Below are 27,996 nucleotides of genomic sequence, written 5' to 3'. Positions count from 1 at the left end.
CCCACACAGACTTAACAACAATTCATTTAATAATTATTCTTTGTGGTCTCTAGGGGAGGGGTTGAAAGGTATAAAATGGTCATAATAAAATATCCGACCCAGTCTTTTCCCTCTCAGGACGCCCACTTGTCTCAGTTGCATTTTGACACATCCTTTGTTCTTTTTTCAGTTCTTCAGCAGATGTTTCACGTTTTTTTTGTGTGTATATAACTTATTTTTGTTGACAAAAACAGCTCAACAGTTCAATGTACAAGCTCCCACAGTCCCAACAAATAGTGCACAACCAGTGACTCAGGCAAAGCTCTCAGCTCAGTTCCTCGAAGTGGCCGGAGGCTGCAACAGATAAGGCTTTTAAATGTCCACAAGCATTAAAAAGGTTTCCGTGAAGCAAGCCTTTAACATGATTACTTCCTGCGGAGAGAGTGCTGGTTGATAACCAAACAATGACAAAAAAACATAATGAATATATTTATTATTATAGAAGATAATCAATGTCACGAATAATAATTACAAAGGCAATTTCTCTAGACTACTATAATCTGGTCCTGCTCATATAGTCAAGAGGAGACTGGGAAAGGGTTAAAGGAAGCTCTAAAACACTGTTCACTCACACAGTGTAGCACAGCTCATTTTACCATACACCCCTTTATAAACTAACAAAACAAAAACTGCCAAACATGAACAAATTATCAGTGACGGTGAAAGTCTGGAGTTATATTTGTGGGTAAACCAGGAAACTGAGGTATGATGTTTACTGATCTGATCTAAATGGTCTCACAGTAATCTGCATTTTCTCAGTGACAGACATAAAAACAAGAGAAAGCGCCACTTTACCGCAGTATTGAACAAACCTTTCTACCTGATTACGTTGAAGACTAGAGGATGGTCAAACATCTTATTAGTTAAACCAAGTTAAAGATGAAAATTTAAGGTGTTTAACTCTCTGGAAGTCATTTTTAATACACCCGGAAAAGGCTTGCTTAAAAGCACGGGTCCTAAATCACCCGATAAACAACAAAAATCTGTCATCAGCTTCTTACAGCTTTTAAAACTCTGCGCTGTAACAAACAACAGGCAACAAAACAAAAAACATCAAGGATGCACAGAGACCGTGACCCTTAAATTGCACCGATAAAACCAACGAGCATCTTGTGAGTCTTTCATTTTGATCCAAACCATCAACTCCAGCCTATCACGGTTACATTTCATAGTTCTTTTTATTAGTTTTTCCTCGGCGGGGGGTTGGAGCTGGTTTGGTTGTGTAACTGGGAAGGTTTAGTAGTCTATAAAAGGAAAAGTGGACAGGTTGAGAGTAGCACAGTGATCCAGACATTTCCCTTCATCTCCTCCAGTGTTGTCCCAGTACTATCTGGACTCTCCATCTTTGTGGGTGCTGTACAGCGCCAGCTCACCTGGCCCTCCGAGTCTTGAGCCACGAGGAGGCGTAGACGACCGACTGGTGATGGACGGAATGAGCGGAGGCGGTGCCCCCACTGAAAGAGCTCCAACCAAGTCTGCAGTGGCCTTTGAGAAGATGCCGTTGGGCATGTGGTGCGGGGCGATCGGACCCAGACGAGAGTACAGGCCGGGGTGGTGTTGGGAAGCAGCGCTGGCTCCTGAGGAGAGGGGGTGGGGGATAAGGCCATGATGGAGCTGTTCCAGGTGAGCGGCAGCTGGGCTTGAAAGATGAGAGCCAGGGGGGAGGTGTGGGTGTATCCCAAAGTAGCGAACGCGCTCAAAGTCTTCCCTCAAGATCTGGGCTCGCTGCTCCTCTTCAATGAGCCTGCCAACTGGGGGTCCGAGCTGATGGGGGCGATCAAAGGCCATCAGGCCGAACTCAGGGCGAACAGCAGAGGAGGAGGGGGTGGAGGTAGAAATGGGAGGGTGCTGAGGTACAGCCGCGGCTGCTGCAGCTACAGCTGCAGCTCTTTCTGCCTCTAGAAATTGTCTCTGATGGAAGAGCCGAGCCAGATGTGGACCTGACCGCAGGGCGAGATGTGGATCTGACTGAAGTGCCAACGCTTCTCTGCGATGCTGAGCTGCCGCTTCTCTCCAGGGGTCCCAGGTGAAGCTGTGTGGACCCTGGGGCGGTCCTTGATGGTGTGAAAAGCGTTCTGGACCTGCAACTAATGCTTCAATTGCTCTAGAGCGGTCCAGCAGGGGCAGGTGGGTGGGAGTGCTTGGAGTGGGTGGTGCAAGGGGAGTGGGAGTGAGTGACAGAGAAGAAGATGGAGTCCCAGAACTGTGGTGGTGTGAATGGCTGTTGGGGCGGTCAAAGCTGTGACTAGGCACAGAAGAATGGAGAGAGCTGGAGTTGTTCTCTGGCTCTTCTTTCTTCTCCTCTTTGACTTTAACCGGCGGGAAAGGCAGAGCTTTAGGGAGAGGCGTTGTGGTGCGGTCAGGCTTCTTGGCCTGAGACAAAGAAGCAGCAGAGCAAGTCGCTGTAGATGAAGCGGGGAGGTTATTGTCTCTTTGGGGGTGTGAAGGGTCGGTGTGGAGGCTGTGTACCATCTGAGTCTGTGAGCGAGGATAAAAGTCCAAAGGTGAGGGGACTGAGCGGTTGGAAGGTGGTGGAGTGGTGAGCACAGAAGACGAGGAAGACCGCGGTCTGTCCCTTTCTGCTACTAAAGGTGAAGAGCCAAGAGGGGGACCTCTCGAGGACACCGATGTCACCGGCCTCTTGTCTCCATCTCTGTCTCTCTCGCGGTCTCTGTCTCTCTTTAGGCCTCGCGTCAGGTCCTCGATGGGTCCACCACTCCCCCCCAGGGCACTACTGTGTCCGTTTATGTGGGAGACTGGGGTGCTACTGCGAGGCTTGAAGGAGGGGGCGACTGGAGACATTCTCACAGGTTGTCGGCCATACAGCATGTTGTCTCTGCAAAACAAAATGCTCAATCAAAGGTCACCCAAAACTAGGAGAGGAAAGAAAACTTACACTTTCACGATGACGAGAGAAAACATTTTTTAAATTCAGTCATGTTTGTGTTTTCTCCTCCAATGGTTTATAGTAAAATGCTTCCATGGTTCATAATTTTTTATAAGAGCCACTCAGAAGGAAAAAAACAAAGAGGACTTTATTAACACTGTTAGAATAAAGTGTAAATGTCAAGATTAAAATGTCAGTATTACAGAATTGACAAAAATGTCAATTTACTTGACACAAAAAAAGTTGACACAAAAAGGATAAAGTTTTTTACAAGACTTAAACTGAGGAAGTGAACCCTGTTGTGCTTCTAAACCTGATCGTCTCATTTGTTATTCAGGTATTATTTTCTGAGGGTTATGGGTGCATTGAACTGGGTTAGGTATAAAAAAAAAAATATATATATATATATATAACAGAACTGACAGAACATGATTCAATCTATCCCAAGAAGCTCACATACACAGAGTACTTACCTTAACAAGAGTGCCGTCAACAAACTATTATACATAAATCTATAGAAATGGTCGGGACAAGCAAACGCCTTGTACAAAATTAAACCTCCATTTGTGACCTCAACATTGAAGCTGGGTGATGAAAAAGTTTACGGGACACTCAGTTTAGCGATGATGCATAAGAGTATGAAGTTTTGTTAAATTATCTTGAACGAATGAGAAGTTATGGGAAGGACCAGAGAAAGTTCATGAACAGATGGAGACTATAATACCGTATTTTCCACTGTAAACATCACACCGCCCTACAAGTTGCATCAGTCCAAATATGTCTAATAAAGTGAAAAAAATCCATAAATACGTCGCATCTTTTATGCGTCACCGCTGACGCATCACATTTGTTACGCCTCACCGCTGACAACCAGGAAACGTGGGTCGGTGTTGTGCCAAAAATCGATTGGCTGACAAATGGTGGTCGTGGGAGCGTGCATAGAAGGATTTTAACAAGATTAACACTTAAAAACAATAATTTGTTTGCTCAAAATTATAGTAAAAGTGTGTCTCAGTCTAACTTTTGCTTAATAAATGCACTTCGACGGTCAAATCAGCTGCATTTCGCTGCGGCGGTGCAACGAAATGAAGCAGATTTGAGGGTTGCTCCAAGCAGCGAGCAGAACGAAGGCGGCAGACTATGGCAAGCCGATTGTGTCATTAATAACCACTTTTACCTATTACATGACACAACGGCATACCATACTATTCGAGTGCCCTCTAGCAGTTGAAAATGGTAGTGTTCAATATTTTTAGTCAGAATTAATGAAAAAGGTCATATCACAGCCAAAAATTTGTTTATAAATATGAGAAAAATAAATACGTTGCTTCAGCGTATGAGTCGCAGGGCAAGCAAATTATGCAAAAAAATTTTTTTAAAAGTGACTTATAGGGTGAAAAACAGGGTATTAATAAACCCCGCCTTCGACTGGCGTATAAAAATACGATCTCTAATACTTTTGAAGCTTGTTAAAATTCCTTACATTGCTGTTCTCCTATAAAACAGATACTGCAGCATAAACCAGAAGCTTTGAAAGCTTTATGGAGCCGAGAGGGTGTAGGGGCAGGGCAGCCGACTCGGGACCTGAAGGTCCTTCTGTCCCCGGTCATTGCACATCTCGTGGTGTCTCTGAGCAGGACACCTAATCTCGAATTGCTCCCCGGGCGCTTGCATATCTGCCCACTGCTCCACCTGGGTGTATCCCAGGTGTGATGGGTTAAATGCAGAGAGCCAATTTCATCTTTGTATGGGAACATACAATACTTTACTTAAGAAGTCAAGACTCAAATGTGCATCTTTCAGTTTCTTACTGTAAAAAACTGAAACATTTTAAAGACTGCACTTTAGTCTGATGATTAATTTAACACTTTATTCTTGAAATACAGAAGGGGAAGAAAGATCCTTGTTTTATTACTCTTCAGAGCAGATCTAATATACCATCAGCACTTGGTAACAACACAATAAAATAAATCTGTTTCTTTAAAAGTACCTGTCCTTTTCATCCTTGATGTGGAGGATTTCTCTCCTCTCCCCGTCTTTCCCTCGATCCCTCTCGTCCCTTTTTTCTGCTGCTTTAACCCAGCTGTGGGCTGCGGGGAACCCAGAAGGACCACCGTGTAGACGATTCCACGCGTCGTGATGGTTGGAGTTGGACAAGCCCCCAACTGCATTGGGCGGTGGGTCTTTAGGGCCAAACATAGAGCCAGCTACAGGTGACAAAGACGATTTATTGTTAGAAAAATGCAGTGTAGCTGCTGCTGCTGTGTAGGAGAATAATGGTCTCTGACAGAAAGATACAGATAGAAGGCAGAACATTATTGCTGTAAAACGTAAATCCACATTTTTAACCATATGGAATCATTTCATAACTACTTTAGCCATCTTGTGTAAGAAAACAGTTTGCATAAATTCTCCCTGTTAGCGTCTGCTATGATCCATCAAAGCAATCATCAACAAATAAGTAACAAAAAAGCGTACAAAAGTATCAAAAAAGGGAAAAAGAACAAAACTAAATGTACATAAACTGTTTTTAATTGTCCTTTTTAAACATTCCAACTTCTTGTATCCCTGTAATTAATAGGGTTCAGCACTGGGAACTTGACGCAACTCGTCCAGCTTAGTGTAGTTGATCAAACAAAATTAAACATCGCAACAAATCCCAACAGACCACAAGCGCATTCCAGCCTTGCCAAAAACGTTTCGCCCACGTTGTTATGGTGGACTTGTAACTGGACTGCACCCAGTATTTGTGGCTAATGAAAGTAGTGCATACAACCTTGTACTTGTATTTCAAAGACAAACTTCTGCACAGCATTCCCAGCATGTCTGTGTGACAGCTGGGCTGTAGCTGTGCTACGAGACAGGAAAGAAAAGCATTAAGGGGAGAGAAGAGCATCGATCATAAATGTCAGGCAGTTAACACAAGAAGTGTGAGTGGAGGTGACAGAACACGTGGACTGGTAGATCCAGGGTTTCTGCATATTCCAGTCAGGCAACTTAAAACCTTCGAGATCCAAATGTAAGACCCGTGTGATTCACATTAAATGAGTCATTGTAAAATTTAAATTTAAAATGTATTCCCTTTCAAATTCAATCCAAACCATTTTAACAAACCAGCAGAAGGCCAGTTTCAGGAGCAGAGCAACTGGTTTATTTCTCAAGGAAGGCCGATTGCCCATCAAATTTCTTCCAAAAGGGCTGTTGTGTGATTAGATAGGGTTTTTTTTTAACAGTGTAAAAACATCAAAAGTCCTCTGAAGCAATAAATGAACAAAAGTACACATTTAAACTATACCTAAATTAATTTGGACACTGAAAATGGAAAAATTTGAATGAATTTAAAACTCGTTAAAACCTAAAATTGAGACGATTCATTTCAGACTTTTTAGGACTTTGCCCAGTAGGTCAAATGTTTAGCCTTTGAAGAAGCATCTAAAAGACAACTGGAACTGGAGACTAGTTAGTGGCTTAAAATGTGAGAAAATTAAGAAAATAGGCATTTTTGTTGCAGTCCCACTGAATTCTGGGTGTCTGAGGACAGTGAGCTGCCCCACATTAATGACTAAAGCTACTGCAGTACACTTACAATGAAGATATACAAATTTGGACCAGTTTTTATGTAATTATTTATCATTAATGCTTTCAGACCAGAACAATCGGGACTAGTCTCAGACGTTTCCTGTTAAAATAGAGCTCCTCTGCAGGAGGTAAAATTCTGGTGCAGAATTTACAGAATCTAAAGTGAAAAGGGTTCAAGACGTCCACAACAACTGTGACTATATTGAAAGAAAATTTGTAGCACAATTTCTTTGAGCATGTTCAAGGTTTAGGTGGAAAGTATGAAGCCTTCTGCCATTTCAAGTGAGTTACCTCTGTGACTGTTTCGAGACAATTTGGAGACTCCCTTGCAATTTGTTTGCCAACTACTTCCCATGTATTGCATTAGATGCACAGATGTTTGGTGCCGTCATCCTTAACAATGAACGCCAATTTACATGCCAGTGCGCTCACATCTTCCTAAAGCCTGAGAAGTTTGAACCTTGAGCATTTTTATTTGCAACTGTCAGATTTTATTAGGAGGGTTAGAGGTCCAACATAGGCCTGTCACGATAACAAATTTTGCTGGGCGATGAATAGTCTCAGAAATTACTGCGATAAACGATAATATTGTTTAAAATTTGACAATAATGAGTAATTATTGTCAAATTTAAGAAGAAAGGTTGGTTAGGGTAATTTAGAGTGTGGTATCTTTTTTGACCACCACATGGCAGTATAAGACTGTTGGAACCTAAGGATGGATAGTGAGGGAGCAAGCAGTGTGACTAAGAAAAATGGGAGGGAGGCCCCTTGACGTGACATGGGCTGTCTCTCTGTTTTTCGGTTCTCAAAATGGCGGATGCTCGGTGTGGTTTGAGCTCTTTAGCGTAGCATTTGTCACGCAAAGCTTTTAATTAAAAAAAAAATCTAAACAAGTTCTCAGCTTCTTTTTGCAGAGAAAAACAACTTTCACACAAAGGCACGGGTTTCAACCGTGAATTTTGAACTTCGACAAGACGGAGGTTTATTCCCGGAGGTCGGTCTGTTAGCTTAGCTCGTAGCTTAGCTTCTCAGTTTAGCTGCTTTTAACGATCCAAAAACGTGATTTTGGATCGTTAAGATGGATTTTAAAGAGAAAAGAGAAAGAGAGGGGTCAGTGAAGAGCTGAGTTGAATCTTTTGTCATCCAGTGTCTTCAGTAGAAAGAGAGAGACACGAAGAAACGATAAAGCCGATAAATGAAAACGAGGTCGATAATTTTCATTTATTATACGATTAATTGATTTACTGTTTATCGCAACAGGCCTAGTCCAACATTCAGGTAATTCAACCTACAAAACAGAATTTGCCAATGAACAGAATAGAAGCATCAACCATACCGGTTTCTGTTTTCAGCACAAACAATTGTTGGGTTCACAGCTTTGTAACAAAAAAGTAGCCAAGCCCTTAACTGCAAACGTAAAAGAAGCAGGACTTTATGTTTATTATCGCACCGTTAATTAAAATAATCTCAACCTGTGATTTGTTCTCTACAAAAGCATACTGTGCATCCTTCATTATTACAACGCAACCCTAGTTTACACGATTTTATAAAAGCTGCAATCTTTGAAACTTGGTTTTGAAGACCGCGGCAGCAAACCTTTTCATGCATTTAAAAAGGGAAAGTTTCAGAACCCTTTTGGTTTTGAGTGGCAGAGATAACCAGCACAGACTTGACCGACACAAGCTAATCATCTTTTTGTTTATTGGTGCAAAGCTGCATGTATAACCCAGTTTAACCACCAAACAACACGTGACTGAGAAGAATCTTTTCTTTCCTTCTTCCTCCAACTAAAAGCCAAAGACTGGGTTTGTTTTTTCATCACAGTCACCACAGAGCCTTTAAAAGAAGTCTGTCTTGATGCAATGCTCAAATGCCACAACCAAGTTGACCGACTGTGATTATTCCTTGTGTTTTGTGTTCAGAAATCAGGTGATGCTTCTAAACTTTGATGACGATCAGCAGACGTGACGACACGCTGCGGCGGATGATGATGAATGTCAGATGTGCTTTGTTGTAACTTCAGCAGTTATTTGCATCCTTATAATGAACTCGAGCTTCATTTTCATCACGGTCTTACTTCCAAGTGTTTACATCCATGTTGGATGGAGTTATTTTGTAGAGACACTCACCCCACAAACAAGCAAACATTAAGCTTTAGCATTTTAAATTAGCAAAGTAATGACCAATTATCATTTCTGTGTTTCCTCAGACTGTACAGGACAAGAGAAATGTCATAATGGTTTCATCTAAGTATGCAAGTGATAGAAAACAACCATAAACTTTGATTCATTGTACACTTAAGCACTGAAACTGTGTTATATGTACGTTATAGGCCCTTATAGTCACATAGCACAACGTTTTGTGACGGCTGCACCAACTGTTTCTACTTACTGCAGTGGGTCTCCATAAAGAAGATTATGGCTCTAAGTTATAACTGTCCATAATAAAAAGCATTCAGACATTTTTGCTTTATGACTGGTTTTTAATAACAAAGCATTCCATACAAGCCTGTTTCCTCTTTTAGTTGAATTATCAGTTCAAGTAACAGATGCTTTATTACCTCTAACATGAGCTATTCAAAAAGTGTTATGAATATGAAGCAAAGTCCAGTTACTTTTGCTCCTGCCTTCATCGTTCAAGAAACAAAGTAAATCACTAAAACGTTGATGCAGAAGAGCATTTTCTGACAAGCATTAAGATGCATCAAGTTTGATCGGTTTCATCTCATCAGGTTAGCTTTAGCTTCAGGTGAACCGTAGTCATGCACTTTTTCATCGACTGCCTGAACTGAGAGAAGTCAAAATATCAAAATATAGCTCTAGCACTCTTAAACTGTTGGAGAAGCCCACGAGAAAATCAAGAGCTAGATGTTAGACTAGATGTTAGAGAAGGGTTCTCAGAGTGAGGGGCGTGCCGGGGACCGGGTCAGGGGGGGCAACGTCGCTGAATGTTTTTTTTTTGTTTTCCCATGTTGCAGGCGGAACCAACGTTGCAACACCTCGTTGCAATCCGAACCTCTTTTAGGGACGCACAAAATATCAGAGCAGCTGTATTTTTTTATTTATCAAGGATTTCAATCGACGATGTCTAAACCGATCCGTTCACGGTGCTTTATTAAAGGGGGTGAAGTGTGTCACGTTTAATCTGTCGAAGCGCTACATAAATGAGAGTCGTCCACGCCTCAACGATCGCTTCATTTCTAAAAGCTCAAGGCGGGACAGGTGTTGTACCAAAACCTGTTTCGACGCTGCGGGAGAATGCGCAGCCTGTTAGTCTTGCTGTTCCTGCTGCTTTAGTTCTTAAGAGCTATACATATGTTAGCGTTAATATAGATTATGTGTTCGCCCAAGATTATTGCGAAGGTGTTTCTCCATTTCACCTTCATGTTTTCTTCAAGACTCACAATGTTCTTCTCTCTGTGAGCTTGTCAGTTTCACCAGTTTGTGGCTTGTCATAAATTTCTGCAGATTTCAATATTACATGGGATTATAACAAAAACATTATATATCTGTAATGTGACGAATGTAATACATTTAATGATATAAATATAATGTAATGAAGTTTTGTTACATTAATTCTGATAATTTTTTCCCCCGTGGTTTTTGGATTATAAGGTGCATTAAGTGAAACTAAAACATTTTGACAGATTTTTGAGCGCCGTGTGCCACATAAAATCAGTTCGAGGTCAGTAAGCACAACCAAAATTAATACATAAAACGAACCGGATTATGAGGCTCACTGCTGATTTTTGAGAAAACTAAAGGTTAAGTGCGCCTTATAGTCTGAAGAATACTGTAGTTTACCAGTAGTGCAGTTATTTAATGGTGAAGTACCTTTAGCCAAACAAAAGTCCATAAATTGTTGTTTTCAAATATAACTATCTTATTGTCTTTATATAACTTTTGTTTATTATGTTCAATAGATGATAGAGGACCAAGTTGATGAGGGTGACATTAAAAAAAATTCAATATTCATAGCTCAAGTAGTAAAAATAACTTAAAATAATCAAGTATTTCATGCACTGTTAATATTTGGGTTTGCACCCCAGGAGCCACGTTTGAGAAGCACTGGGTTAGAGAGACCTGCAGCTCTGTGATTATTTTGAGAACAACTTGCTGTAGAGACTTTGTGAACATGTTCAAGATTCAAGCGACAAGACTTCGAGCGTCTGAGTGAAGGAAATGAAAACTTCTGCAAACATTTCGAGACATTCTCAAGACTCCCCGGCGAATGCCGTGCAACTCGTTGCAGCCGAGTGCGATATTACTTTAAGAAAGGAAATAATCTTTGCTGTATTACAAGCGGAGAGATAGTTCAGCAGATTGTTTAAAATAAGGCATTTGTCAAACACATTAACACAACTTTGTGTTATTTTGGAAAGTAATGCATCAGAAAAGTCAAAACAATTACTCAGTCCTTCTAAACGGGATCTGACCGACCGTTAACACTCTGAACATTTGACTAAAGATGCGTAATGTGTGAGACAACCTGTTTACTTTTGACTTCGAACTGTTGACATTTAAAACACAGTGTCACATGTTAATAAGCCATAACACTGGATGCAGTTTTCTGAAAATATAACTGCATTAAAACCAGACTTCAGATGCGATTAAATAAAATTGCACGGTTGGACGGCGACGCTTGTCCAGACATGAAGCCAACGTTCTGAAAGCTTCAGATTAATTAAAAAAGGAGTGGATGTCTGAGAAGAGCTCGGCATTATGAACTGCCAAGCAGTGTTTTGTTGTCTAATAAAATAAATTACTAAAACTTTACCTTTTGGATCTCCTCCTGTTTACGTGAAGCTTTTTGCCCCCACAGAGCAAGTTTCAACACAATGCTCTTTTTAGTTCTGAACGCCCACAACGTGTGGATTTTTAAAAGAACATAACTCGAAATTTTTGAACCGATTGTTTAAGCTTGTTTTTTTTGTTGTTTCAAGCACGATGAAACTGTAAAACTGACCCAGTGTTGGGCTGCCAAGTCCTCCAAAGGCACCAGAACCAAGAGCTCCCAGTGGAGGAAAGGGTGGGGATCGACCATACGGATCTAAAATGAAAAATACACAATAATCCTCAGAAATGCTGAGTGGACATAAATGTCTTGTAACATTATACATGGATTAGGAGCTAAATTAAGTCTCAGTAAGTAAGGATCTTTATTAAAATGCCAAAAACATAAAGAGCCCGTCAATGTTGAAAGTAAAATTAAAACATTACCTTTAAAGCTTCTCCTACCTAAGTGTACAGCCGGTGGGAGGAAAGAGGAGTGTGGTGCTGACGGAGACATGAAAGGCGCTGAAGATGGATTGACTGCACCTAAAGGAAAGAAGTTAAAATTAAAACAACTGTCAAAGAGGAATCGTATCGAGAACTTCAAGGTAATGCAAAGAGAAACACGGGCTGAAACCAACGACAAAAACTTATTATTTTTGTAGAGAACTATTTTATACAAAAATATCTTAACTTTTCAGATTGCCAAACAGTAAATATGCCTTTTAGTTTTATTTTTTAAGAGAATGTTTAAGCATGCACCTGCAGCTGGGAAGAGATTGGGAGGTCTGGTCAAGTCGTGAGTTGGAGGCAAGGCTCCTCCCATGGGCCCCAGTTGGCCCAGACCTACAGCTCCTGGAAAACGGGCCAGCAGGTCACTCCGGAAGTCCAACTTGTGAGGATCAGCCTGCATCAGCTGAAATACGGGTGGAGCGGTTTGATGTGGTTTCACAACCATCAGCAAGGCATTCGTTCATGTGAAGAAACACTTACCTTTACTTTTCTCTGGTGGCTTAAAATCATCCAGGCCACATGTACATGCATAGCACACCACTTCCCCGGTTTCTGCACAAAAATCAAACGGGTTTACTTTAATATTCCAAGAATACTGCATGCACAACTTTAAAGCCTTTGCACACAGAGTCAGATGTTCTTCTTGTTGCTCAATAAGGTTTCGGCTAGCCTCTGCAAGAGGTTGGAGCTAGCTGAAATCTAGGCATGGGCCGGTTACCGGTTTAAAGTTTTAAAATCACAAGGTCAAAAAGGAAATGGAACAGGACATGTAGGCTTGTTTAAAACTTCTTCTTTGTTTAAAGAATGCATCCATCCAGCAGGTAAAAGCCAGTCTTGGCTCATCTACCACCTGTCTCTCTTTTAAAAGCAACTATTTTGAAACAAAACATTTCATATATATAATTTCTCACAGTGTAACGTGACACTAAACGTCTCAAATAACGAATGAAAACTACACTTATTTTAAAACGGTGCATATTTGAGCACACTGCAGCAGGGTAAGAGCTATTTGAATCTACACAATTCAACACCAGAAACAAACTATTTCCATAGAGGGTGTTTTAGGAAAGTCAGGAAAATATCTTTTGTGTTTACACAGAGGAGGCGAGATTTAAAAACTGTACTGCCAGAAACCACCAGGGGGCACTAGTCTTGTGTGGTTTCAACTTCAGGCTTCCAGCCCTGTCTCTAGTTATAGATGTTTTTTTTTTTTAAGGGGAACACACCTTGTCTTTCAGGTACAAACAACAATTAGCCAAACATAAAATAAGTCTTATAATAGAAAGGTCAACTCTTTACAGTGTTATTTAAAAAGCTGCTCCATCTATTAAAAAAATGCTTAAAAACAACCTTTTGCGCCAGAATTATAAAACTATTCTGAATATTTTAGATTAAGTTAAAAAAAAAAAAAATATTTGATTTGATCTTAAATATTGTAAATAAAAATGCAAAATAAAAAAAGCTGATCAGAAATTAGCCAAAGATCAGCTGTCAACATGTTCACTCGTGTTTTCTCTTTATTTGAATCTGTGCATCAAATCTAAAATGATTTTCAATAAAAGCACATAAATTGTGTGTTTTAATTTTTTGTTTTAATACCATCAAACTGTGGTATTTCGCTCGAGGTTATATTACCAGAATCTCATAGTGGCCCATGCCTACCCTGCACCATTATGTATTTAGACACACACAAAAAGAGTGGAAAAACAACGAACATAAGAAAAGAAAAACACATACATTATACACCGAGTGATTTTTAGATTTGAAATATCTAACTGGGTGTGCAAGGGCAGAGAACAGACCAGAAGCAGTTAGGATTACGAGTGAGATTAGTGCAGAATGAGTGAAGCAGCGAGACAGTGGAAAAGGCTGAGTCGAGAGATTCAAAAACATCTGTTTTTGCTTACATTACTGATTTTCAACGATGTCCCAAAAGGATCAGTTAGCTACAAGAGAACAAAAGTGCAAGACCACTTTAAACACATCTCACTGTTTTTTTTTAAGTCAAGTTTTTCACTCTTTACTGCTCTGACTAGGCCCATGTTGCAGCACATCCTAACTGGCAAACGTAAGCTGGGGTAGCATGTTAGCTTATTGTCCTTACCCTGGGGTCCTTGGGCTGCAGGTGGTGAGGCACAACCCCGAGTCGTGCTGTTAGATCAGGAGCCGTTCCCTGAGGGACAAGAGGCTGTCAAACACAGCACAACACATGAGCCACAGCTTACCGAGCTACACGCTTTCAAGAGAGCCAAATCTGCCGTTCTTCTGAACAGCCCTGGTGCAACGTGTCATGTTTTTAATGTGACCAACGTGCAGCATGTGAGCTTCAAAGTTTTAGAGTTCCTTGTCAAATTAGTCTTAATCAAACACCGTTTCATCATTAGTTCCTGAAGCGCGGGGGATCAAATAAACTCTCACGTCAGCAAACTTCAATAATGTGAGGTGAAGAGACGAGGAGAGTTGTTTCTCACCTTTGGCTGAAATGCTCCCTGCAAAGAGCTAAAAGGCCCAGAGGGAGGAATCACAGGCTGAATACTTGACACTGGGGGTGGTGTGTATTGTGGGAAGAACTAAAATAAAATAAAATAAAAAAGGCACACAAATAAGTGACCAGTAAAAGGTTAAGGAGGACAATTAAATCCATTTCTACTCTTGGACAGAAACATTAAAAAAAAAAAAACTAATTGGGGTGCAACAAAATCTTGTGAGATTTATAATTTTTGTCTGAAAATATCACCACAACGTCTCCACCCCGTTAAGTCGTTTGTGCGGCACCAGGTTAAACAAACATGTTCGGCTCAAGGGCCGAGTCAGTCGAGTCGTGGTTTTTTTAAGGCAGCAGCTGTCGTCGAGCTTTTTACAGTTACTAACGTGCATGTGTGAAATCGTCCCCAAACAGGTTCCTAGCTACTTCCGATAGACGTTAATCTATATTGTTTTGGTTCTTTACACCTACTTGTTTATTGGCCGTTATAAGCAAATGCAAATTAGTTTTAATGGTATTTTATGTTGTGATAGCGAAGTGTAATGTTCCGTGGAGTTGGAACGACCGGAGAGCGAAGCTAAAACATGTGAACATAGTGTAGATCAAAGGGCCCTGCATACTCCATCAAACTGCTGAAATCGGCTCTCAGTTTCGTAGTTGCATGACGAACATTTCGTCATTTTGTTTTGTTCAGAGCAGCTTCGCCTGCCGCCTCTCAACTAGGGCTTTAACAGACTACTCGAGTAAGCGACAGATCGATTACTAGGACATCCATCGAGTTCTTTAATTTCACGTCAAGTATTCGTGGTGACGTCATTACGTCGCCGTTACGTCATTGTGTCACGTGTCATGTGATCTGCACCGAGCGCGGGCTACAAAATAGCTCCCTCCAAGCAGACAGATGGAGCAGGCCCAGTCCTGGCAAACAGGTAGAAATGCATCAACAGTCTGGAAATATTTCACTAAAGATGAATCTTCCAGTTCAACTATGGTTAGGGAACAAAGAATGAATCAACTTCCTGACTGTTTGGAGTGCGTTGCGAACCAGTGTTACACCATATTCTGTAACCACTGTATATTGTGACCGTAGGGGGCGGTGTTACATGCACTGTTGGAGGTCACAGAATATGGGAACCAGAACCAGCTTCCTCTGACCTCGTTTCACAAACAAAAAGCAAAAAATATTCATCTCTAAACCTATAATAACCTATAAACATATTAATCTCCAAAACTAAACCTAATGTGCACCACTGCAGGCGGTGGTGCGGGGTGGTCGACCGCCCCACGGTTTTTAGTTTCGTTTTTGACGTGCCGCACGTTTCTTTCACGTTTGCAGCTTAATAATAATAACAATAATAACTAATAGTTTTTCCTGTGACTTATTTGCAGTAGGATAAATGATAGGAGCATAATATACTCTCCCAATGTTTTGTTGGTCATTTTTTGTAAATAATTACCTTTTTTGCGGTTTTATTTATTTATTTTTACATCTTTAGATCCTATGATGTCATCAAGTACTCGAGTTCTACTAGAGTTTTATTATGTTAAAGTCGAGTTTAAAATGATGTAGTCGTTCAACCCCTACTCTCAACACAAGGCCATGGCCGAACATTTTCTCCCAGGTGTATCTGCCAAGTATTGTGTGATTGGTCAGATGTGCGTGGGCGTGTTTCTCAATGCGGATCTGTGCTCGGACATTCAGCTGCACGACTAAACAAGCACACTAAATTAGACAAATGGCCAAAAACTCCTGATGGAGATCGTGCAGAGATTGTATATAGAGGAGTCTGTCTGCTGAAAAGTGTGGCGCTCTCTTCATAACGGATTTGTGGCCAAACAACGGAAGTAGGGACGAGTGCAGACTCTGGTGGGAAGAAACCTGTGCAGTGACATACCGTATTTTTCAACCTATAAGTCACGATTTTTTGCATAATTTGCAAGTCCTGTGATTTATAAGCTGAAACAACGTATTTATGGATTTTTTTCCCATATTTATAAACCAATTTTTGGCTGAGATACGACCATTTTCATTCATTCCACAATACCATTTTCAGCCACTAGATGGCACTCTAGTAGTTGGGTTTGCCGTTGTATCATGTAATAGGTAAAAGTGGCTATTAATGACACAATCGGCTTGCCATAGAAAGCCACCGTCATCCAGCTCGCTTGGATCAACCGTCAAATCAGCTTCATTTCGCTGCGCCGCCCCAGCGAAATGAAGCTGATTTGACAATTGAAGTGCATTTATTCAGTAAAAGTTCAACTGAGACACACCTTTACTATAACGGTGAGCAAACAAATAATTGTTTTTAGGTGGTTATCTTGTTAAATTTCAAAGAAATACACAGCAACTCGTCCCTCTGCGCGTTCCTACTTCCGCATATCGACTTTTGAAATGCAGCTGATTTGACCATCAAAGTTCATTTATTAAGGAAAAGTTAAACTGAGACACACCTTTACTATAATTTCGAGCAAATAAATAATTGTTTTTAAGTGTTAATCTTGTTAAATTCTTTTAAAGTCCTCCTGTGCATGCTCCCTCCGCGGCCACCATTTGGCAGCCAATCTATTTTTGGCACAACACCGGCCCACATTTCTGGGTTCGGCCCACATTTCCAGGTCGTCAGCGGTGACACATAATAGATGTGATGTATACGGCGAAGTGATGTATACGGCGAAGTGACGTGTACGGCGAAGTGACGTGTACGGCGAAGTGACGTGTACGGCGAAGTGACGTGTACGGCGAAGTGACGTGTACGGCGAAGTGACGTGTACGGTGGAAAAAACAGTATACTGCAGCGGGAGGGCTTTCCTAGGAGCTCTACGCTGGGTCTCGTGGTGTGCACAAAAACAAACGCCCCGTAACCACGTGCTCGCGAGTCGACTGTTTGGCTTCGGCTGGAGTATGCCGGGCCGTTATGTGAATTTAAATGAACCAGAAGTAGGCATGAAACTATCAAGACCCCAAAGCATTGAAAATTTCTGATGTAAAACATGCACACTAGTAACTGTAAAAAGATCAAATTTTCTGCAGCCTCTGTAGCTACGTGCTGAGACGAAGAGTCTCTGTTGCCCATTTATTTTTTGAGTTAACATGAGAATTAGCTAACCTTAAAGTAAAAAATATATATCAGTAAACTCTGTGTTCTTACTGATAAAAATGATAATGTGAAGACAAAAATAAACAAATCACATTTCTGTACAAATATTTTTATATGGAAAGTCTGAACGTTAGGTCGCATATAGCTGAAGAACTGTTCTAAGATCTGAAGAAACTTATGAAATCAGACAAGAAAGAGTTCAATCAGGTGAGCTTTTTCTTTAAAGTATTGTTAAAATCTCACTCGATCTTTGACGTGACGAGTGTCCCATGACGCCCCAATAAACTAACAATCTCTTAAGACTTTCTTCTTTATCGGCCAGTGTCAGAACTTGTTAAACGTCATCACCATTTAGGATAAGATACTTACAGGATGTCGGTACAATCCGTCCATTTTGCCGGGATACTTCTCGAACTGAAAACAAAAACAACAAGTTAAAAGAATATCAAACGTAGATGAAAATGCTTCATAAACATTCCAGACACGCAGGAGGAAAGTTCAACACAGATGTTCTCACCAGGGGAGGTGCAGTGGCTGAGGGGTGCAGGAAGGGCGTGAAGTGTTGGTGCGTGTGCGTGTGCTGGTGCTGGTGGTTGTGCTGATGGAACTGGAAGGCCAGTGGTTGGATGCTCGTCTGGTTCTGAGACGTCCGGCCGGATGAGCTCGACGCCGAGCTCGATGGAGCACCGGGTGTGGCGCGGCCCATTGCCGTGGAGTTATTTTCATCCCCTGGCACGCTGCGTCTGCCCTCACGCTCTGGTGATAACGAGAAGCACGAGATGGTGACAGGATCATTAGCTGAAAATAAACCTTTAAAACCTACAACTCAGTTTGACCAAAAGAAAAAAAAAATGCTGCATTCATAAGCAGAAACCTTACATAAAAACACAGTCATGGTTTTTTAAACGCTGCATATATACTCCCAAGACAGTTATCATACATAACTTCTGCTTTGTAGTAAGACGGTAACAGTTGCTGTGATAATAAAAGTAGATCTCAGTCCACAAATGTTCAACTTCCTCATCGCTCTCGACAAACCCAGACAACCACCAGAGGAAGTCTGAGTTTGGTTTATTTTAGCTGCCACCGTGTTCCTCTGAGCTAATGAATCATCCTAACAAACTGAAACAGAGGTGGAATGAGGTAAGTCTGCTCTCCGTACCTGCTGCTGTTGAGTTGGCAGGAGGTAGCAGAGGTGGAGGGGGAGGCAGACCGGGTGAAGACGTGAAGAAGGGCCCCGAGTTGGCTCGGGAAGGGGGTCGGAGGGGCCCCGAGGAGCCCGAACCCCGATTATAGGGCAGAGAGACGCTAGTGGAAGGAGTTGGAGGGCGCATTAAGGATGAGGCAACGGATGATGCAGACGATGGCGGCTTGGCTGGAGTGCTGCTCCTGAGAAAAAAGAAGTAGAGGAAAAAAACCATCAGTCCCTGAACACAATCCCCCTGATGCTGGTAAATTAAAGAAACAGACCTGCTGTAGATGGGGTGGGACCGTGGAGGCAACGTGAGGAAGGGTTTGGGTTTGGAGAGTGGTGGGCTGCTGTTGTGGCGAGTACTGTTCCCGTTCATCGGGCTGGATCGGGGGACGGCGCTTGAGGCTGCGCCCGGGGAGTGGGAAGACCGGCGAGGAAGGTAAACCGAAGAGGTAGAAGAAGAAACCGGATCTGGGAAGTGCGGCTCCAGGCTTTTCTCCTGACTTCGCTCCAGGCCAGATACTCGCGGGGTCACCATGAACCGCGACACCCCTCCACAACGTGCCGACAGAGACGGGCAGGTTTTGCCCATGGATGTGCTCATGTTTGCAGGAGCAGGATCCACAACTTAAAGAAAGAGGAGCATCGGTCAGCCTCGTCACTCTCCCACTCATTGCACAGAAAGTTTTTCTCTGTGTAAATGAAACCGACTCGGCAAACTTGGCCAGAACGTTTCTGCAATTACATTAAGTCACTGCAAGCTGGAAAATTACTTTTTATATCAAAACTAGTTGTTTTTACCTCACAAGAATAATTTAAGTTTCTGAGATATAACTTTTTAAATTATTAAACTTTTTATTATCTAATTAATCTTTAAAATTAATTAAATTAAATGTTTAAGACAAAAAGAAGCTGCAATAAGAACTTCAAGTACTAAAAACTGGATAGACATAAAGAACATCATGGATCACTCACTAAATAACTACATGCAACCAAATATGTGTCCAAGCAGCTTTTGTGCACCACATCTGTGCAGTACACATAAGCAAGGCAGAATTTACAAGACATGTTCTCATTTACATGTAAATTTAAAGAAAACTGATACTTTTGAAACAAGATTGGAGCAGATAACGTCAGCTGTATGTCATCAGAATTTATGTTACATGTGGCTGCAATAAATGGTTTTGTAACAAACGAAGAGACTAATCTTTACATGTATGAGGCCAGTCGAGTGTGTGTTGAATACCAACACCGTATTCTACTTAACAAGGGACCGATCCGGTGATCACTTGAACCAAACCTGATTTACGAGGAAAAGTATAAAGTCAGTAAGTAAATTTTATTTATATAGCACTTTTCATAAACCCTATTCGCACGAGATTAGTTTTACCTAGGAACCCCATGTAATGAATAAATTACTCCCCAACGTCTGCTTTTTATGTGGCGCATTTGCACGGAATAACCAAAGCCTGAGATTTAGCTGAAATTTCCAGACATCTTCTGGATATGATGTTAACGCGCTGCGTTGTCACGACCGGACTGGTCCATATAATGTGCAGGCCGGGCCGGTCTAAGGCTTTGATGTGGTTTTATGAATCAGCACAAAGAAAACTAAAGAATGCACAAAATAAAACTGTGTTAATCTACTTGTTGAGGAGGAGGCAGGTCCGACCGGCTGGTTTAAGAGGTAAAAAAAAAAAAACACGTTATGCTCAGACGGACAGCCTGTCACCAGCCGCGCGCGTGAGCGGTCGGGCATCCGCGGACTCGCCGGTTGGAATGGACTTGCGACCTGTCCAGGGTGTCCCCACCTCTTGCACAGTGATGGATGGACATGGGCACCAGCAACTCCCGCTACCCGAAAAGGAAGAAGCGAGTAAATATGATGGATGGATGGATGGATGGATGGGTCAACTGATCGCGCGCGCGTCTCCGCACCTGCTGTCATCTGCGGTGAAGGAATCAGCAGCATAAAAGCTGAAGCGAGCAGCGCGTTCATTTAAAATAGCCTTGTTCTATATTTTTCCAAATTATTTTGCTTAAACAAAAACAAAAAAACGCCTCATTACGTATGAGATCCCGCCCATTTCTGTCCAAATCACAGAGATGCCTATTCACATTGGATTAGTATTATCACAGGACCTCGGAGTTCAGCAAAATATAGTAGGTAATTTGTGGGGGGATTTTTACTTTACAAATTACTGACATGGCCGATTCGCACGGGATTAACAACACAGACAATCTCTGTAATTATTACAAATAGCATGTGGTCCCTAGGTAAAACTACTCCCGCGCGATTAGGGCTATAAATAAAATCACAAAGTGCTTTACAGAAATGCAAAAAACAGGCTTAAAATAAAACAAAAACAACAACAGCTGATGAAAACAAAGTAAAACAATTAACTGAAAGCTTGTCTGAATAAAAGTGTCTTAAGCTGCTTTTTTAAAGGAATTAACAGAGAGCCACACGAAGAGACATGGGCAGGGCATTCCACAGCCTGGAGGCTACGGCCTGAAAGGATACGTCACCCCGAGTTCAGAGGGAAAACTGCAAACCTGGCCCGGGTAACGCATATAATCCTTTATGCAAAATAAGGTGTGCCGATCATAATGATATTGAATAACAGTCTAAACACAGTTGGTTGACAGGCTAGATAAAGCAAAATATGATACTAAACAAATCACTAGAATTTGAGAGAGATGAGATGGAACAGAAGTCAAGCCGTACGCAGGCGCCATCTTCCCGGAAGTTGTTAATAAAGCCCACTGCTGTGTTCGCTTTTGTCTCAACTGGCAGAAAATTACAGCAAGCATTAGGTTTTCAGTGGGGTCGAGGTGTGAATGAAGGACCATCAGATTCAGACCCTGTCACAGCCAGTCCAATCTCCAGACCAGAGCTCTGTTGAAAACCTCTGGATTGTGATTAAGAGGAAGAAGGATGGTCACACAGCATCAAACACTGAGTGTTTGCACCAGGATTGGCAAAGCTCACCAAAAACAGCAATGTAAGAGTGGTGGAGACCATCGAGTCTTCAAAAATACTGATTTCAGAGCTCTTCCCATGTAAAACAACAGTGTTGTACCATCTAAAAAGAAATATAACCTTGTGTTCTTTGCATTATTTGCGGACTGAAAACACCGCACCCGTTCCCTTTTTCAAACTTCTTTTCATGTTCTGCAAATAACTGTTCTAAATTACAATATTTCTATTTGAAATTTGAAAGTGCATTATAGAAAACACATAACAGAACATATTTTCAATCAGTAAACTGACCGAACAAAGAAACTGACCATTTTGCTGTGGTCTGTTCGTTTGTTCCAGAGTTTTATGTTATCACAATAACTAACAAAGGAAACTGTTGGATGCTATCATTTATTGTCAGTAAAGTACCAAGTTTTACATGTTTTATAACACTGTCTTTAATTTATAAATGAGAGTTGATGATTTTGCATGAATTGCAATACCTCAAAATTTTCCCCACACTTAATACTTGGTGTTTTAGTGTAGTTTCAGTTTTAAAATGTCCACGAATGAATGGTTCTAACGTTACAAGCTTGAACCAAAACTGAAGCGTGAATAGAATTACGGTATGTTTGCACAAATGCAAGAAGGAAAACGTTTAAACAAACCAATTGCGATTAACTCCCAACGTCCTGTATCCAACAGCTACTTCATACTGAATGCTACATGTTGTTTTTAAATCTAAACCTATTGTAATTGTTTGCTAAATATAGATTTAAAAGGGGACAGCTGACCAACATAAACATCACGACTGTGAAGTAGCAGAGGTTTTTTCTAACCTTTTCTGGTGCTGACTGTGAACACCAGGTCCATGTCGTTGTCGGAGGCCTACAAAGAGAAAAGTTAGAATGATCTTTATTATTATTTGTAAATTTGCAACGTTATTTAAAACGAGTCAGGTACAAGCACAAAAATGTGAGTTTTTGTCATGAGCTCGTTCAAGATACTGTGACAAGGGAAAGTAGGGGTGACTAGGGTGCTGCAGCAACACCAATATAACAAAGTAAATAAAAACAGATTTTATTCATAAATAACGGGTATATTTGAATAACTTTTTGATATTATTGAGTTATTTAAAACTGATATATACACAAACAATACACACCTTGTCTCCTGCGTCACTCTCAGTGTCACACTAACAGAGAAAAAAACAAAAACAAAACTGGAATTAGCATCGACGGAAGCATTTCGTATAACATTGACTGTAATTTTGAAAAACAAAAACTTACAATGTAACCAGTCTCCAAATGAGGACCCTGTGAACAAAAATAATATAAACCTCAACAACTTGCAATTAAGATCTTATCATTTATTTGTCTTTAACATTTTTAAAAAGTTTTCCTTTCCTGGTTCTAACGAATCATCCCACACGGTCTTAATTTCTTAAACAGCCAAGTATCATAGATGTTGCTCAACGGCATGACAGTGAACCAGTTTTACTCGCTTCTTTTGAATAGCAGGAAGTACCGGTCATTGGCACTACAAAACTATAAACATGGTTGTTTGATCAAGAATTATCTCAACATTAACATTTTAAGGGGCTTCTTCTTCACCTCTATCTTCCTTCTCTTATTTCTACTCTTCTTCCAGCAGCTGCTGGGGTAACTGTGCGGGACTCCTTCCTCGGGCTCAGACAGCGGCCCTCCACCGTTTTCCTCCGGGCCTCTCTTTCCCTTGTTTCTCCTGCCCAGCATATCAGTGCGCTGATTGGGCTTCAGAGAACAGTCCATCTGATAGGACGAGAAAATAAGGTGATTTAATATCTACAAATAGCATTACGTGTCATTACGATGATAAAAAGTAAAGTACATGCACATACAATGTTGTGACACAGAAGTGCATGACTGGACCGATCAAATGGTGTAATGAATTACAGTTTTTGTACAACCATCACTGGAGATGTCTTCAACCACCCCATCACTACAATCTAACCACTTCTGAATATTTTGTGCAATTGTAGCAGATTCTATATTTTGATTTTATGTTATGTGTTGCTGTGTGCTCTGCCTGTTGGTTTCTGTTTGTACAGCACTTTGGTTGGCCCAGTCGCTGTTTAAAGTGCTCTATAAATAAAACGGTATGGTATATACCAAACTGTTCAGCTCAGAACATTTACACTTTTCAAAATATTTTGACGTTTGTATATATATATATATATACACACACACACACACTAAGATCTATTCAGTACCTTCAAAAACATTGTTCTCTCTAGCTTTAGTTATTTTTACATTTAGACTACCTGTAGTCATTTTTGTACTTTTATATCTGAGCTTCCGGGCAATTAATATACCTTTAAGATGCCGTTCTACTTCTTTTAGCTTCTAGCTGCTGTTCTACTTCTTATAACGTCTAGCTGCTGTTCTACTTCTTATAACGTCTAGCTGCCTTTGTACTTCTTTTAGCTTCTAGCTGCCTTTGTACTTCTTTTAGCTTCTAGCTGCCTTTCTATTTATGTTAGCTTCTAGCTGCCTTTCTACTTCTTTTAGCTTCTAGCTGCCTTTCCACTTCTTTTAGCTTGTAGCTGCCTTTCCACTTCTTTTAGCTTGTAGCTGCCGTGCCACTTATTTTTGCTTGTAGCTGCCGTGCCACTTATTTTTGCTTCTAGCTGCCTTTCTACTTATTTTAGCTTCTAGCTGCCTTTGTACTTCTTTTAGCTTCTAGCTGCCTTTGTACTTCTTTTAGCTTCTAGCTGCCTTTCTATTTATTTTAGCTTCTAGCTGCCTTTCTACTTCTTTTAGCTTCTAGCTGCCTTTCCACTTCTTTTAGCTTGTAGCTGCCGTTCCACTTATTTTAGCTTGTAGCTGCCGTTCCACTTATTTTAGCTTCTAGCTGCCTTTCTACTTATTTTAGCTTCTAGCTGTCGTTGTACATTTTTAACTTCTAGCTGCCATTCTATTCTTTTAGCCTTTAGCTAATATTCTACTACTTTTTGCAACTGCTCTGGGATTTGTGGGTTTTAGCTACTGTTTTTTTAGGCTTGCCCTTTGCTACATTCAGCTTCTGGCTAGCCTTTTTGATATGTCTAGCTTCTAGCAGTCTTTTTCTGCTTTTAGCTAGCCTATTGCTTATTTTACTTTTAACTGGCATTTGACTCATTTTAGCACTTAGCTAGATTTTTGCTCTTTTTAGCTAGTGTTTTCACTACCTCTTTCAGTGCTCCTCTAGATGACTGGCCTTGGCAGGGCGCTTGTCAAACGGGGGTGGGGGTGTTAGCAGCGGAGTGCTACATTACTAACGCTAGGACAAAGCTACTTATCCTGTGGCTACAATCTTCACTCCCCGTCGTCACGTAACAGAACTTTCAGCGACGGGAGGATTTGGATAAGCGGGGCGCTCGGTTCTGTTGAGAGGGCGAGGTGCCCTCCTTGGATAATGGTAGGGGAAACACTGCTTTTTATTTTTAGCTGGCATTTTGCTATATTGTGTCTACTAGCAGTTTGCCTCCTTTTAACTAGTGTTTTTTTTCTTATAGCCAGTGTTTTGCTTCCTTTACCATTAACGCTTAGTTTCAGTTTCTTCAGCAAATATATTTTGCACATTTAAAAAAAATGCATTTTAGAAGAAAATGCCACATCTCTAGTTGATAAATCATAATAACTACTTCAAGATAAAAATTACTCAAACAGACCCATTAAAAACACAAGGGCACATGGGTTTGTCTTGAGAAATAGCGTACCCAGTAACTAGAGATAACCACCATGTTACAAAATAAAAAAAGAAGAAGCCTCTCTGCTTAATGAAACCCATTTTTCTTTTTCACCCTTCACTATGCAGTACTAGAAGGTATCAGCTGTAAAGGCAACAAAAAGGGAAATTGCTGCTTTGATAAACTGCTGATCGAACAGATAAAACTGATGGGAGTTAGTGACTGATTGTTCATTAGCATTACAATCCAAACACTGAAACCTCCAAATCCCAGGGGTCCTTCGTGGTGGCATCTGTTTGGTTTAAGAGGTGACTTTAAACAGGCTGAAGAGACCAATAATAATTACCGTAATTTGAATGTGAGATAACATTTAAATTCAGTTACTAGATAAAAACATTAAACGGTGAAAGGCTCCAATGCCACATGCCCTTATTTGACTGAATGTTCTGTACATAAGCAGCATCAGCTTGTCAAAAATTTAACACTTTTTATTTTAATTTCACAAAAACAGAGTGCCAAAAGATTGTATCTGTGACAAACCTATTTAAAAAGAGATTGCTGCTGGCTTGAGAAGATGTTTTCTCATCAGTATGAACTGGTTCGTCCTGGCTGGTCTACAGTTACCAGTCTTTGACAGCCAACCTGAAATTTGCTGCTTGATTTGACTGGAAAATGTGGCTGCCAGGAAGAACAGCGGGTCTGTTTGAGCGTGTGTGAACGGGCAGTTTGACAACACAACCTGTGGACAAACCACTTGGTTTTCCATCTTGATACAAATGTCAGTGAACCATACATGTTAATATGTTTAACATGTTGACAGCTACAATCAGAGTTTATTTTAGAGCTGGGCTATATCTTCAATGTTCAAGGAACTAGAAAAAGTGGCAAAAAAAATGCAAGGCAAACACCAAAGAAGTTGAAACCGAGTTGTTACAGGTAAAACGAGCAGAAGCCAGCTAAAAGCCCAATGCAGAAAAAACAACATTAAAAGTTTCTAGAAACTAAAAGTAGCAAAATGCTAGCTTAAAATTAACAATTGCAAAAGGCTGGCCATACATGAAGTAGCAGAACGGAGACTAAAAGTGTTAGCTAATGGAAAAAAGCAGAACAGCTTGTAAAAGCTAAAAATACCAGATAGCTAATAGCAGCAGCAGCAGACAAAGATAAAGCAGTTTTTTAAGAAACAGTGCACTTCTATATTTTGTAATAAAGTTAAACATTTTGGACGATATAAATGTTACAAAAAACAAACGTCATAGCACCCATCTCCTGAATGAGCTGAACTTTTTGTTCAAGGAGCCCAAGTAAAATACTGAATGTTACTGTTGACGCATAAACGCTTTAAATTCAGTACGAACTTTTTCATTTCCTTCACCGTCATGACAAAAGAAGTACTTCAACAGCACACAACCAGCAGAATATATAATATACATCCTGATGCATGCTCAATAATCCAGGTAGAAAACTCTTAACAAGAACCAGGTCCTCTGGACTGACTGTAACTACACTTCAGTTCCTACTTGTCTGTACTAATGAGCCATTAGGCAGCTCATCAACACCTCCCAGAACTAGAGCATGAATAATTGAAGAATCTCCAAAACCTGTCACTAGAGAGACCTTGGGGTTGGTCTGAACTGCTTTCTCCAAAATGGTGTCAGAGCTAATAATGGGTTTTATGTGCAGTATTTCACGTGGACATGATGTGGATTAAAAAGATCAAAACAGTCGTCTGAAAAAATAAATCAGAGGTGAAGTGTGCCTGACACCTTACATTAAGGAGTGATCAATCAGTGGGATGACAGCTGATGGAGGGTGTAAAACCCACCAGATGATATTTTACCTCCAGAGCCTCCAAGCTGATGAAGCTCGCAATGGCGAAGCCATCGATGATGTCTTCCTCGCAGGACACGGACTCTCTCTTCCTCCGACGTGGAGGCCTGTGTCTCCCAAATCCGGGCCGACATTCTCTCCCACGGGGACCCAGGACATTGTTGGTCCCACGAGCCTCTCGATCGGAGCCCGAGGACAGGGATGTGGCCCGCTGCTCCGCCAGGTCCACCCTCCTCCTCCGCCGCTCCCTGTCGCGCTGCGAACGGGACCGTCGGTTGTGTCGGAGTCCAGCGCTTCGGCTCGGGCCCTCCATGCTCGAACACCTCCTCCCTTTGTAGCTCCAATAGGACCAGGAGGCACTTAACTCAAGTCCCGGTCCGGTGGAAGGCACCGAACCGCCAGTTAAAAGTAAATCTAATTTAAAAACAACAACAACAAAAAGACACCACCAACGCAGGCCCTCAACGGGAGCCCCCGTTAAAACGGCGTAAATGGAACCGGTGGCTCTTATTTACCGTCCTCTAACAACAGTCTGCTGGCACCACGGCCCGTCTTTTTGCGAAATTTTAGTGTCATTTCAATAAATCCGAACCCAGACTCAGATCCACCACATAAAACGGATGCCAAGACATACCTGATGTTGTCTCCACCTATGTTGGACACATGTAAACAGGAAAAAAACAGGTTCCAATCGGGATATATTACCAAATAAAAACCTCGTCAATGCTAGGGGAAACTAAACAGCCAGTCACACTGACAAACGTGCTATCAAAACCATAAAATTTGTTGTTAGCGTAAATTACGTGACGGTCTTGACAGCTGAAGTTAAACGTAGTTTAAAGAGCTGTCTAGTTGGAGCTTGTTGACGTTAGGTCAGCGATTAGCTCTTTTTGCTAGCACGGCTAACGCGATAAATTACAACATTTT

General features: G+C 41.1%; 1 protein-coding gene across 1 annotated transcript; it reads right to left on the bottom strand.

The window, feature by feature from the left end:
• Positions 1–38: 38 nt before the first annotated feature.
• fbrs (fibrosin) lies at positions 39–27,848 on the bottom strand. Its single transcript, XM_037691660.1, has 18 exons — positions 27,080–27,848; positions 23,144–23,320; positions 22,820–22,846; positions 22,696–22,725; positions 22,370–22,418; positions 18,847–19,195; positions 18,539–18,765; positions 17,894–18,132; positions 17,746–17,790; positions 14,262–14,360; positions 13,895–13,963; positions 13,698–13,736; positions 12,271–12,342; positions 12,040–12,193; positions 11,743–11,823; positions 11,471–11,554; positions 4,917–5,133; positions 39–2,875 (listed from the first exon to the last, which is right to left on the bottom strand). The coding sequence occupies exons 1-18, from the start codon at positions 27,380–27,382 to the stop codon at positions 1,366–1,368; spliced, it is 3,771 nt and encodes a 1,256-aa protein (XP_037547588.1). The 5' UTR covers positions 27,383–27,848; the 3' UTR covers positions 39–1,365.
• Positions 27,849–27,996: the final 148 nt, after the last annotated feature.

The sequence above is a fragment of the Nematolebias whitei genome, chromosome 17, assembly GCF_014905685.2.
Source record: "Nematolebias whitei isolate Nwh7 chromosome 17, NemWhi1, whole genome shotgun sequence".
Classification (NCBI taxonomy): domain Eukaryota; kingdom Metazoa; phylum Chordata; class Actinopteri; order Cyprinodontiformes; family Rivulidae; genus Nematolebias; species Nematolebias whitei.
This window is presented reverse-complemented; position numbering and strand designations above follow the sequence as displayed.

What these genes read in the sequence shown, in the direction of transcription:
- fbrs (XM_037691660.1), bottom strand. Translation starts at nt 27,382, where the DNA reads ATGGAGGGCCCGAGCCGAAGCGCTGGACTCCGACACAACCGACGGTCC. An exon ending in TGCAGCCCAAGGACCCCAGG is followed by an intron (nt 13,737 to 13,894) that starts GTAAGGACAATA and finishes GTTCTCTTGTAG; the next exon opens with CTAACTGATCCTTTTGGGAC. An exon ending in ACTTGGCAGCCCAACACTGG is followed by an intron (nt 5,134 to 11,470) that starts GTCAGTTTTACA and finishes TGTCACCTGTAG; the next exon opens with CTGGCTCTATGTTTGGCCCT.